At 42.3% G+C, this 14,511-nt stretch overlaps 1 protein-coding gene across 1 annotated transcript in view; it reads left to right on the top strand.

The window, feature by feature from the left end:
• Positions 1-6,528, top strand: part of LOC121548503 (forkhead box protein N3-like) — a 92,127-nt gene extending 85,599 nt beyond the window's left edge. Inside the window, exons 5-6 of the mRNA XM_041859958.2 lie at positions 1,411-1,519; positions 5,833-6,528. Coding sequence (XP_041715892.1) covers positions 1,411-1,519; positions 5,833-6,328 — 605 coding nt within the window. The 3' untranslated portion in view covers positions 6,329-6,528. The remainder of the gene's footprint in view (positions 1-1,410; positions 1,520-5,832) is intronic.
• The last annotated feature ends 7,983 nt before the right edge of the window (positions 6,529-14,511 follow it).

The following is a 14,511-nucleotide window of genomic DNA, read 5'->3' as shown; positions in this document are numbered from 1 at the left end:
ATACTTTTTTATATACCCTTTGTTGGCAATGACACATTCATTCTTTCCTTTACACGGATCAGTCGTCCTGGTCCCTTTGCAGAAAAACAGCCCCAAAGCATGATGTTTCTAACCCCATGGTTCACAGTAGGTATGGTGTTCTTTGGATGCAACTCAGCATTCTTTGTCCTCCAAATACGACGAGTTGAGTTTTTACCAAAAAGTTCTATTTTGGTTTCATCTGACCATATGACATTCTCCCAATCCTCTTCTGGATCATCCAAATGCACTCTAGCAAACTTCAGACGGGCCTGGACATGTACTGGCTTAAGCAGGGGGACACGTCTGGCACTGCAGGATTTGAGTCCCTGGCGGCGTAGTGTGTTACTGATGGTAGGCTTTGTTACTTTGGTCCCAGCTCTCTGCAGGTCATTCACTAGGTCCCCCCGTGTGGTTCTGGGATTTTTGCTCACCGTTCTTGTGATCATTTTGACCCCACGGGGTGAGATCTTGCGTAGAGCCCCAGATCGAGGGAGATTATCAGTGGTCTTGCATGTCTTCCATTTCCTAATAATTGCTCCCACAGTTGATTTCTTCAAACCAAGCTGCTTACCTATTGCAGATTCAGTCTTCCCAGCCTGGTGCAGGTCTACAATTTTGTTTCTGGTATCCTTTGGCAGCTCTTTGGTCTTGGCCATAGTGGAGTTTGGAGTGTGACTGTTTGAGGTTGTGGACAGGTGTCTTTTATACTGATAACAAGTTCAAACAGGTGCCATTAATACAGGTAACGAGTGGAGGACAGAGGAGCCTCTTAAAGAAGAAGTTACAGGTCTGTGAGAGCCAGAAATCTTGCTTGTTTGTATGTGACCAAATACTTATTTTCCACCATAATTTGCAAATAAATTCATTAAAAATCCTACATTTTTTTTCTCAATTTGTCTGTCATAGTTGACGTGTACCTATATGATGAAAATTACAGGCCTCTCTCATCTTTTTAAGTGGGAGAACTTGCACAATTGGTGGCTGACTAAATACTTTTTTTCCCCACTGTGTATGACTTAACAATGAAACTGCTTTTTGTTGTACGTCTGTGTTCTGTGTATAGATGTATGTATGTGTATTTGTGTGCATTTCTGTGTGTGTGTGTGTGTGTGTGTGTGTGTGTGTTTGTGTTTGTGTTTGTGTTTGTGTTTGTGTTTGTTTGTGTGTGTGTGTGTGTGTGTGTGTGTGTGTGTGTGTGTGTGTTTGGAGAAGGAGGTGCTTTCTGTACCCTTGAGTACCATGCATACAGGGACCTTTGAAATGTTTGGATCCTTTGTGTGTGTGTGTGTGTGTGTGTGTGTGTATTTTCTTGTGAACACTAGTGTATGTTGGCATGGATTTGTTGGTGTGTGTATCTCTGTGTAAGTGTGTCTGCTCCTCTCTCTGTAGTTTCTCAAGGCGTGATCCAAAATGGCGCCTGTGTCAGGAGCCAGGGTCTGTTTCCTGTCATCCAACCCCTACCCTTAAGCCCCGTGGGCAGAAGGACCACTGCGATAAGGTCAGTGAACCTGTTAATCAAATGTTGGGTTATGACGTAGAGCTGCACCTGGAGTACACACACAGTCAATTACACACACACACACACACACACACTCACCCCCCACCATCCAAAAAGTATTTTTCCACCATTTACTGTTTACATAATCACACCTCATTTGTTTATTGTACTCCAACTGAAACCACCACACAAAGGTATTTGGTATTTTATTAGGTGTAGTACAGTACTACATGTTGAGTTCAGACTTAGGCTGTGTCCCAAATGACATCCTTTTCCCTATGTGCTCTGGTCAAAAGTAGGGCACTATATAGGTAATAGGGTGCCATTTGTAACTCTTATCACAACAAGGTGTGTTTCTACAGCCATCACACTGGTTTACTCCTGTGAGAAGACTGGCGATTCAGAGAACGCTTCAAGAACAGGCCTGGACATGCTCATCCATCATGGGAGCATGGGAGTATGAAAGGACACACACATACACACAAACCATGTCATGAATTAAACATCCCCACGGGCAGGGAAGCAGCTCATATAAGGTGTGCACTGAATATTTAATCATGTAGAGGATGGTATGCTCTTCCTGTGAGATATTTAATGCTGACAGGCTGTCCTGCTAAAGGAAAACGAGGTCCGAGGGAGGGGTGTGCTGTGGTGTGGACGGACAGAGGGAGAACTATTGATTTATTTATGGTGCGATGCTCTGCTTTTATGGTATATCAAATATACTATTATAACGACACAGTAACTATACAGAAATACACTATGTATACAAAAGTGTGTGGACACCCCTTCAAATGAGTGGATTCGGCTATTTCAGCCACACCCGTTGCTGACAGGTGTATAAAATCGAGCACACCGCCATGCAATCTCCATACACAAACATTGGCAGTACAATGGCCTTACTAAAGAGCTCCGTGACTTTCAACGTGGCATCGTCATAGGATGCCACCTTTCCAACAAGTCAGTCTGTCAAATTTCCGCCCTGCTAGAGCTGCCCCAGTCAACTGTAAGTGCTGTTATTGTGAAGTGGAAACGTCTAGGAGCAATATCGGCTCAGCCGCGAAGTGGTAGGCCACACAAGCTCTCAGAACGGGACCGCCGAGTGCTGAAACACGTAGCTCGTAAAAATTGTCTGTCCTCGGTTGCAACACTCACTACCGAGTTCCAAACTGCCTCTTGAAGCAACGTCAGCACAAGAACTGTGCGTCGGGAGCCTCATGAAATGGTTTTCCATGGACGAGCAGCTGCACAAAAGCTAAGATCACCATGCGCAATGCCAAACGTCGGCTGGAGTGGTGTAAAGCTTGCCGCCATTGGACTCTGGAGGAGTGGAAACACATTCTCTGGAGTGATGAATCACGCCTCACCATCTGGCAGTCTGACAGACGAATCTGGGTTTGGCGGATGCCAGGAGAACGCTACCTGCCCCAATGCATAGTGCCAACTGTACATTTTGGTAGAGGAGGAATAATGGTCTGGGGCTGTTTTCATGGTTCGGGCTAGGCCCCTTAGTTCCAGTGAAGGGAAATCTTAACTCTACAGCATACAATGACATTATAGACGATTCTGTGCTTACAACTTTGTGGCAACAGTTTGGTGAAGGCCCTTTCCTGTTTCAGCATGACAATGCCCAAGTGCACAAAGCGAGGTCCATAAAGAAATGGTTTGGGATTACCTTTGGGATTAATTGGAATGCCGACTGCGAGCCAGGCCTAATTGCCCAACATCAGTGCCCGACCTCACTAATGTTCTTGCGGCTGAATGGAAGCAAGACCCCGCAACAATGTTCCAACATCTAGTGGAAAGCCTTCCCAGAAGAGTGGAGGCTGTTATAGCAGCAAAGGAGGGACCAACTCCATATTAATGCCCATGATTTTGGAATGAGATGTTCAATGAGCAGGTGTCCACATACTTTTGGTGATGTAGTGTATGTTAGAAAAAATTTGACCCGAGCTTTAAGTTTCAAGTTTTTATCAAAGGTATGGATTTACAAATACAGTAGCCGTGTGTCTGACGATATTCTGCTGCAGCCAAAAGCCTGGCACACACTACTCTACACTACACAAAACAGTACTGTTTTGGGAAACATTGCACCTCTGTCTGTAGCAACAGTAGAAACATTAGATGTACAGTTGAAGTCGGAAGTTTACATACACTTAGGTTGGAGTCATTACAACTTGTTTTTCAACCACTCCACAAATGTCTTGTTAACAAACTATAGTTTTGGCAAGTCGGTTAGGACATCTACTTTGTGCATGACACAATTGCTTACAGACAGATTATTTCACTTATAATTCACTGTATCACAATTCCAGTGGCTCAGAAGTTTACATATACTAAGTTGACTGTGCCTTTAAACAGCTTGGAAAATTCCAGAAAATGATGTCATGGCTTTAGAAGCTTCTGATAGGCTAATTGACATAATATGAGTCAATTGGAGGTGTACCTGTGGATGTATGTCAAGGCCTACCTTCAAACTCAGAGCCTCTTTGCTTGACATCATGGGAAAATAAATCAGCAAAGACCTCAGAAAAATAATTGAGGACCTCCACAAGTCTGGTTCACCATTGGAGCAATTTTTCAAACGCCTGAAGGCCACGTTCATCTGTACAAACAATAGTACGCAAGTATTAACACCATGGGACCATGCAGCCATTATACCGCACAGGAAGGAGACGCGTTCTGTCTCCTAGAGATGAACGTACTTTGGTGCGAAAAGTCAAATCAATCCCAGAACAACAGCAAAGGACCTTGTGAAGATGCTGGAGGAAACAGGTGCAGAAGTATCTATATCCACAGTAAAATAAGTCCTATATCGACATAACCTGAAAGCCCACTCAGCAAGGAAGAAGCCACTACTCCAAAACTGCCATAAAAAAGCGGTTTGCAACTGCACATGGGGACAAAGATCGTACTTTTTGGCAACATGTCCTCTGGTTTGATGAAACAAAAATAGAACTGTTTGGCCATAATGACCATCGTTATGCTTTGCTGCAGGAGGGACTGGTGCACTTTACAAAATAGATGGCATCATGAGGAAGTAAAATTATGTGGATATATTGAAGCAACATCTCAAGACATCAGTCAGGAAGTTAAAGCTTGGTCGCAAATGGATCTTCCAAATGGACAATGACCCCAAGCATACTTCCAAAGTTGTGGAAAAATGGCTTAAGAACAACAAAGTCAAGGTATTGGAGTGGCCATCACAAAGCCCTGACCTCAATCCTATAGAAAATTTGTGGGCAGAACTGAAAAAGTGTGTGCGAGCAAGGAGGCCTACAAACCTGACTCAGTTACACCAGCTCTGTCTGGAGGAATGGGCCAAAATTCACCCAACTTATTGTGGGAAGCTTGTGGAAGGCTACCCAAAACGTTTGACCCAAGGTAAACAATTTAAAGGCAATGCTACCAAATACTAATTAAGGGTATGTAAACTTCTGTCCCACTGGGAATGTGATGAAAGAAATAAAAGCAGAAAATAAATCATTCTCTCTAATATTATTCTGACATTTCACATTCTTAAAATAAAGTGGTTATCCTAACTGACCTAAGACAGGGAATTTTTACTAGGATTAAATGTCAGGAATTGTGAAAAACTGAGTTTAAATGTATTTGGCTAAGGTGTATGTAAACTTCCGACTTCAGCTGTATGTAAACAGTAACTGTAGCCTGTTCCCTGTGTGAACTGTACAGGAAGAGGAAGTAAATAACCTTGGCCAGTGCGAGCTGGAACGGCTCATAGGAGCAGGAGCCTATCTCCTGTTTCTGTAGCGTGAGGCAGCTTGATGTACAAGTACAGATATGCTATCTTAATTTGACCAGCTTCTCACAGCAGAACAATAATTCTGCAGAAACAGGAAATATGAAATATTATGTGGATAATAATTCATTAACATTTTTGTAGGGGTTGATACATGTTTCATTAGGGCAAATGAAGTCTTTCATTTTTAAGTGGAAAATACAAACTTTAGAAGCCTTTTTAACCCCGAATACACTACAAGTAGCATTTTCTTCTGCGCAGGAAAATTATCTGTGACAACAGAGTGAACAAATTAAGATAGTACACATGTACAACCCCTGGACCGGACGCTAGTCTATCGCAGGGCCTTACCCCCAATCTATAGTATCTCCTTAATGTTGCTGAGTGCCAAGCAGAGACGCATTGGGTCCAGTTTTTACAGTCTTCGGTATGACTCGGCTGGGGATTGAACTCCCAACCTTCCAATCTCAGTGCAGACACTCTAACCAAGAATGTAGTCTGTTTCCATTAAGAGTAACTGTAGCCTTCCTACCTTCTGTGTGTCCTTCTCCAGGTCAGCTCTGGGGGACTACCTGACCCGGGGCGACCACCCCTCCTACCCTCCCAGCGACGACCTCCAAGAGGACCACAACTACAGCACTGCCAAATCCCCCAGCATGCCCTGCTCTTCCCAGGGCCCCTCCGCGTCCGACGAAGACGATGACATCATTGCAGTGGAGATGGGCGTCCACCGAGGGGTCAAATCCGAACCTAAAGAAGTCCCACTGGACTCTGCCTCCGTCTCCTTCCTATCCCAGCATGCCCGGCGACGGGGACTGCCCTGGACCAAAAACCGCCTGCGGGCCCTGGGCGACACGCTGCCGCTGAAGAAGCGCCGTTCGGTGGCATCGGCGGAGAAGCCGCCGTTGGAGAGCGATGATGAGGAGATGAAGGAGGCGGCGGGGTCATTGCTCCACCTGGCGGGCGTCAGGGCGTGCCTCAACAACATCACAAACCGAGCCAAGGCTGCCCAGAAAGAGAAGGAGCAGAAAGAGGCCCTCAGAAACTAACTAATGCCAGGCCAGCCCATAGAGAGGCCTACACATCAGGCCAGCCCATAGAGAGGCCTACACATCAAGCCTGCACACCTGGCCTGTACACCTGGCATACACACCTGGCCTATACACCTGGCATGCACACCTGGCATACACACCTGGCCTATACACCTGGCCTACACACCTGGCCTACACACCTGGCCTACACACCTGGCCTACACACCTGGCCTAGACACCTGGCCTAGACACCTGGCCTACACACCTGGCCTACACACCTGGCCTACACAGCTGAACTACACACAAACCGCCAAGGCCTAGAAAGTAATAGCTGAGACACACCATAAAGACCAACAGCTAAAAGCAGTGGGTTGGCGCGGTGTGTTGCAAGGTGTGTTAGCAATCACCTGCTGGATGTCGACGATTCAACATGTAGAAACGTCGGGAAATGAACAGAAAAGGACGGCAGATATTCTGGTCAGAGGAGACAGGACGGCCACACGCTGCTTCTAACCATTGTGGTGTGTTGTGTCTCTGAAGCCTGATTCCCACTATAGGGCCCAACTAAAGCCTATACTGTGCTGGCTCAGATATTTTCTTTTCAGATTGTCCTTCCCAGTATGTTTCCAGCAGCAACTATGGTGGATGGGTAACCAGGCCAGCCCAGTACATCTCGGCTTGGCTCAGCTCGGTTTGGCTTCAGTAGTGTGAAACGGGTATATTGCCAGGCCTGAACACAGAGGCCTTCAGTAGGACCACACACCAGGTCTACACACTGACCTACCAATCACCAATGGGACAAGAGATATAACTTTATTCAATCATTAGGCTCAATAGACACTACTTCATCTCTCTCTCTATCTCTATCTCTCTCTCTCTCTCTCTCTCTCTCTCTCTCTCTCTCTCTCTCTCTCTCTCTCTCTCTCTCTCTCTCTCTCTCTCTCTCTCTATCTCTATCTCTCCTCCAGGGGCATTAGGAGAATCCTACTTATTTGTGGCAATATTAAACATCTCTGTTTTCCTATATGTTTCTTATACGTTTCCTATATGTTTCAACACTAACTCTGATGGGTAATTGATTCTCATGTGTCTCTGTTGATGTTTTTATGTTGTGTAAAGGGGATGCAAGCCATAGAAAAATACATTTTGTCACTAATTAAGGAAAAACATACTAGAAAATGTAATCGTTGAGGAGAATAGCTGACCGTTTTGTGTAGTCTGAAAGTGTCAGAGGTATGTCTGTAAATCTGTAGCAATCGTCCAGTAATGTAAGCAAGGAAGTTGAGCCAATGATACCAACAGATTTAAAACTGTTAAAGAACTTGCAACTCACACATCCTACGCCCATGAGCACAAAATGTAAGACTGTGCCAAAGACGAGCGACCAGGTTGCCTGATGTAGCCAATCTGTTTACAGAGACAAATATCAAGGCATACCAATGTCATATATGGCCCTGTATGCCTCAGTTGGTAGAACATGGCTCTTGCACCACCAGGGTTGTGGATTCAATTCCTGGGGCCACCCGCGTAAATTGTATGCATGCATGACTGTAAGTCGCTTAGGATAAAAGTGTCTGCTTTCTATTACCAATAGTAAAGACATCATGGAGAATGGGCACGATTCCTTTAAGAGCACTTTTGAGTATTTAAGGATAATTACAACTTTACAGTTAATATGGTTCTGTTTCTGTTGTCATGGTGATGACTTAGTGCCGGGTCAGAGGCAATATATCTCCTCCGTCTTGTGCTTGTTTCTCAACTTCGTCTGGAATGGCACCCTATTCCCTTTATAGTGCACTACTTTTGCCCAGAGCGTCATGGACTCTGGCCAAAAGCAGTGCACTATATAGGGAATAGGGTGCCATTTCAGACACAGCTTCACTTAGACTATGTCCCTCAATACTCTTCCAGTATTCCTCTTCCATAAAAAGTGAATGTCAATTTAAATATACCCCATGTTACGACACCTGCCTATCATTTAACAGACTCTCAAAACAATATACATAAACTGTGGATTCTTTTTTGTTTCATCGCTGTTTGAATTGTTTCCCTTTCTTCCTCGACCTACTCTCATAAAAGTATAAGCAATTTGTCCAGTCCGGACAACTGTAAAAAGGTTAGAAAATATTTTATTTTTCCTTTCTTAATTGAAGCAATTTGACCTGCAGGACTTTCTCAGTTATATTGCATGGGTGCTTGTAGATAAGATGCAAAAGTAAATCTTTTTTTATTCAAAGATCATGTAAGATAAACAATGTATTTAGCATGAAGCATGACTTATTTTCATATTAACTTAGATCCTACAAGAGAAAACAAAGGTTTTGCAGACAATTCTTCTGTATACCCTCGATTTTGTTTAATTTAATTTAGATCTTTTTTTGTAAATTGATATTGTATTTCTTCAGATGAGCGGGCTTATAAAGACATCTGCTTCAGGGAGAAATGTTATGGGGAAATCACTCTGCAATTATGAGGCCCTTCTATTCTGGGCTTTAGGTATAACAGACCTGGGTTTAAATACTATTTGAAAGCTTTCAAATACTTTGAACGGTTTCTTTAGCCTGCCTTGAATGCCAGATGGGCGGGGTTTGTACTTTTGGGACTTTTCCATTGGTTCCATTGAGGCAAGCTTAATCAAGCACAGCCCAAGTATTCTAAATGATGTCAAATACTGTAGTGTTTGAACCCAGGTCTATTAGGTATAAGGCTAGATTGAAAAGCCTCTAGTATGGCCTTCAGTCTTCTTCTGCCTCTTAAACGATAAATATGTCAATGTTCTAGTGTTTTTCAGAAGATATCAATAGTGTGTGTGAGTGTGTGTGTGTGTCCAAAAACCATACACCCTTTAACATTGTGCCTGCTCTCAAGACTTTGTGTTCCGATGTCTTTGACTGACATTATATAATATTGAACAGCACATATTTCTTTATTTTCTCATTTTGTTTTGTGAATATGTTACTACTTGGTCCTAATTTGCTCCTGACAGAAACCTCAGTGTAAACTGACAAGAGTACAGTATATGGAACTGTTTGACATGGAATTTAGAATTCGTCAGAATGTTCAGAACAAGTTCCACTGTTCTAACTGGCTCCCTAGCCTACACCAGATTAGCATAGGCAAACCTTTTGTTCAAAGTTACATCAGATACAATATATTAATGTATGACTCAATAGAGCCTGTTTTTATGGATAATTTACGTTGGAAAAAGGACATACAAAGGAAAAGTATTATATTGTGAGCAATGTTTAAACCCTGCCAATTGTTTAAGTTTTGAGTGATTCAGTACATTTAGCCCACTGCCGTAGAAGATTAGTGGAAGCTATAATGAGAAGGCATTAAAGCCTTAGTCAGTTCATGCTCTGTTTTGTACATACATACAGTGGAGTTAGATAATGAACCCGTTTCTAGTTCAACCAGCCGAAGAAATAGGGGTTGGATTGAGGTTATGAGTCAGATTGAGCCAGAGCAGGGTTTCCCAAACAACCCCCCCCCCCGACCGAGTTTGGGAAATCCTGGTTTAGAGGAAAGGCAGAGAGTGACTACGGTATTGGTTTAGAGGAAAGACAGTGAGTGACTACGGTAGTGGTTTAGAGGAAAGACAGTGAGTGACTACGGTAGTGGTTTAGAGGAAAGACAGTGAGTGACTACGGTATTGGTTTAGAGGAAAGACAGTGAGTGACTACGGTATTGGTTTAGAGGAAAGACAGTGAGTGACTACGGTATTGGTTTAGAGGAAAGACAGTGAGTGACTACGGTAGTGGTTTAGAGGAAAGACAGTGAGTGACTACGGTATTGGTTTAGAGGAAAGACAGTGAGTGACTACGGTAGTGGTTTAGAGGAAAGACAGTGAGTGACTACGGTAGTGGTTTAGAGGAAAGACAGTGAGTGACTACGGTATTGGTTTAGAGGAAAGACAGTGAGTGACTACGGTATTGGTTTAGAGGAAAGACAGTGAGTGACTACGGTATTGGTTTAGAGGAAAGACAGTGAGTGACTACGGTATTGGTTTAGAGGAAAGACAGTGAGTGACTACGGTATTGGTTTAGAGGAAAGACAGTGAGTGACTACGGTATTGGTTTAGAGGAAAGACAGTGAGTGACTACGGTATTGGTTTAGAGGAAAGACAGTGAGTGACTACGGTATTGGTTTAGAGGAAAGACAGTGAGTGACTACGGTATTGGTTTAGAGGAAAGACAGTGAGTGACTACGGTATTGGTTTAGAGGAAAGACAGTGAGTGACTACGGTATTGGTTTAGAGGAAAGACAGTGAGTGACTACGGTATTGGTTTAGAGGAAAGACAGTGAGTGACTACGGTATTGGTTTAGAGGAAAGACAGTGAGTGACTACGGTATTGGTTTAGAGGAAAGACAGTGAGTGACTACGGTATTGGTTTAGAGGAAAGACAGTGAGTGACTACGGTAGTGGTTTAGAGGAACGAAAGTGAGTGACTACGGTGGTGGTTTAAAGGAAAGACAGTGAGGGACTGTGACAGCTAGACAGGGAGATACAGACAAGCAATTGTTCTGAGTTCCATTGAGTTCCATTGTCATAGTATTCTATTAACTTTGATAGAGAACACAGACATTCTATTCAATTCAATGTGCTTCTATCAATGTTTACATGAAAAAAAGGCTACCTGGTTGTGTCTGAAATGGCAATATATATTCCCCATATTGTGCACTTCTTTTGATGAGAGCCCTGGTCAAAAGTAGTGCACTATATAGGGAATAGGGTGCCATTTCAGACGCACACTTACTGTCCCTGTTACAGGTCAAGCCCTCTGTGTGTTATGGTGACTAATATGTTGTAGAGTCTTCCCTGGCATGTCAAGGACAATGTGTTTCTTTAGTAACCACCTTCTCATCCGGTGACTCACACAGTGGCTGCGTCCCAAATAGCACCCTATTCCCTATATACACAGAGTTTACCAAACACTAGGAACACCTTCCTGATATTGAGTTACACAATCCATGTCTCAATTGTTTCAAGGCTTAAAAATCCTTCTTTAACCAGTCTCCTCCCATTCATCTACACCGATTGAAGTGACATCAATAAGGGATCATAGCTTTCACCTGGATTCACCTGGTCAGTCTATGTCATGGAGACAGCATGTGTTCCTAATGTTTTGTACACTCAGTGTAGTGCACTACTTTTGACCAGGGCCCATAGGGCTTATGTGCCATTTGGGACGCATCCAGTGACATGCAGGGAAGGAAGGTGAACTCATGGGCCTATAATGGTCTACTTTACAGATATAATGATACCGGGGAAAAGGACTGAGTAATTTAATGAAATGGAAAGAAATAGATGGAAAGGTCTCACTGCCTGAAAAGCCCTCGAATGAAAAACAAATGTGTTTATTTTTATTTTAACTAAAAACCTGCCAAACTTAATCATGCTCAATACAAGCTGTGCGTCCCAAATGGCAACCTGTTCCCTTGATAGCGCACTACTTTTGTCAGAAGTGCCATTAGGGTGGCGTTTGGGACTCACACAAGGCCTGGCATTTGTTTTTTTGTGTGTTTTTTGTGTTTTGTTTACTCTGATAATACGTTACAATACTGCCCTGTTGGTGACTGTTTGAGAAGTGTCAGAAAGCCATCATATAGAGATGTCAAATGCAAAACTATTTATCTGTGAGATGACAATGTAATGCAGAGTACACCCGGGTGTTTGATTGGTTTTCAAATGAATGTTTGATTCTTTCCTTGTTGTGCAATAATATTGCCAAATAATGATTTCAAACTATTTCATCGATTCATTCATGTAGATATCATATTGTCCAATAACTGTGGCAAAAAAGTATCAATGTTGTTTTTTCCTTTCCATTTTTCTAAAACCTACAATAATGTTTGTGATGTATTGTCTTCCAGTTGCAATAATTAAAAAAAATACAAGTGGCAAAAGATGACCTGAACTCGACTCTTGTGCTGGAAAGAAACCATGTAATAAGCATGTTACAACAATGTTATTCATCTCAACCCTAATTAGCCCACACAACTAAAAACAAACCATATTCTCCATTACAGAAGTGCATCAGAAAGGTTTACTATGACTGTGATATGTGGTTGTCCCGTCTAGCTACCTTAAGATGAATGCACTAACTGTTAGTCACTCTGGATAAGAGCATCTGCTAAATTACTAAAATGTAGACATAAAAGAAAACGCTTGAAAGCTCAGTTGACTGAACTCACCTTTGAACTATTCACATATTAAGTCTAGGTTATTGAGGCCAGTGCCTGTGGTTGGCTCTCAAGATTGTACCCTATTATTGACCTTAAACATTCACATCAACAAGGGTTAGAACATAACAAGGCCCTTTTCAACCTGATCATTAACTATTCATTCACTTCCAATACATCTAATTAGATTGTGTCAGCAGAGCCAACAGTGTTTTACTCCCAGTCAGTGCTATAGAATATAGATCCTTCTTCTCTTTCAGTCAATCTGGTGGTTGCCATCTTGGAGCCATGTGACAGAGGAAGGAAGGAAGGACATTCATAATTAAAGCCAAAGACTACAGGCTTAACCTTTTACTGGAGTGGGCTAAATCAGGGTCACAGAGAGTGTTTCTTTGTAGTCTTAAACAAATCTACTTTGAAACAAAAGTATACACCTAACACACATGGTTATGGGCTTCAGAAAAAGAAGACACCTGTACCATGTCAGATTTAGAGTTGAAATGAATTCAATTTTGAGTTTGCATCCCAATATTACTCTTTATATACATCACAGAAGACTGAAATATAACAAAACCGTTTTACATAGAAACACCGGATTTTCGGCGGGTTTTTGAAATAATGTTTATTAATGATGACATTTTGAATAACATTCCACCCCTTGAGGCCACTAGGTCATTTGACTGCAGAAAAGGCTACTCAGAAGCCACTGCTTCCCAGCACAGCATAGCTCAGGTCAGCTCAGCACAGCAAAGATCATGAAAGCTATAATCCCATATTGATGTCATTTGTCAAATCCACTTCAATCAGTGTAGATGAAGGGGAGGAGCCAGGTTAAAGAAGGGTTTTCAAGCCTTGAGACAATTGAGACATGGATTGTGCATGTGTGCCATTTAGATGGTAAATGGGCAAGACAAAATATTTAAGTGCCTTTGAACGGGGTATGGTAGTAGGTGCCAGGCGCACCGGTTTGAGTGTGTCAAGAACTGCAATGCTGCTGGGTTTTTCCCGCTCAACAGTTTCCCGTGTGTATCAGGAATGGTCCACCACCCAAAGGACATCCAGCCAACTTGACACAACTGTGGGAAGCATTGGCGTCAACATGGGCCAGCATCCCTGTGGAACACTTTCGACAACTTGTAGAGTCCATGCCCCGACGAATTGAGGCTGGGGGGTGCAACTCAATGTTAGGGAGTTGTTCCTAATGTTTGGTATACTCAGTGTAAGTACACTATACTGTATATGAAAAGAAAAATCCACAAATATGAAGTAGCTTTACCACTTAAACAGATTATGTCAATGAATACATGGTAGCCTACACAGCAACAGCTGAAGAGTTTATTTCCCAAATGCTATACCCACAAATGTTTCACAGTGCTTTTTCACCAGAAATGATTGCTTATGGCCACCTTCATGTGTGTGGAAAATATTACTGTTCTCAGATTTTTTATTCAGATATTTTAGATGTGTATGAAGATGTTTTTTTTTGTGCAAAATGCTATATATCCATCGTTTAGACGGAATGGAAAGTTTGTATCCTGTATATTTGACTGTGATATGTGGTTGTCTCACGTAGCTACAGTTAGTGCATTCATCTTAAGATACTGATACGTGAGACAACCACATATCACAGCCAAATATACAGGATACAAACATTCCATTCCATCTAAACGATGGATATATAGTACAGCTAAGCTTTACACAGTCAAATGTAACAAATAACTACATTTTTTTAATAAAGAAATGTACAAATGATACATTTGTGACATCATTAAGTGGAAGTCGCTCTGGATAAGACTATCTGCTAAATGACTAAAATGGAAAATGGAAATGTTTTACATACAGATCTCATATTACTGTATTGGATTATTATTAGTAAAAAATAAATAATTTTGATGTCACAAATGTATCATTTGTACATTTCTTTATTTAAAAAATGTCGTTATTTATTACATTTGACTGTATAAAGCCTAGGAGTACTACATATTTCTCTGAGAGTGAGGTGGATATACAGTGGCTTG

Source organism: Coregonus clupeaformis, chromosome 33 (assembly GCF_020615455.1).
Source record: "Coregonus clupeaformis isolate EN_2021a chromosome 33, ASM2061545v1, whole genome shotgun sequence".
Taxonomy (NCBI): domain Eukaryota; kingdom Metazoa; phylum Chordata; class Actinopteri; order Salmoniformes; family Salmonidae; genus Coregonus; species Coregonus clupeaformis.
This window is presented reverse-complemented; position numbering and strand designations above follow the sequence as displayed.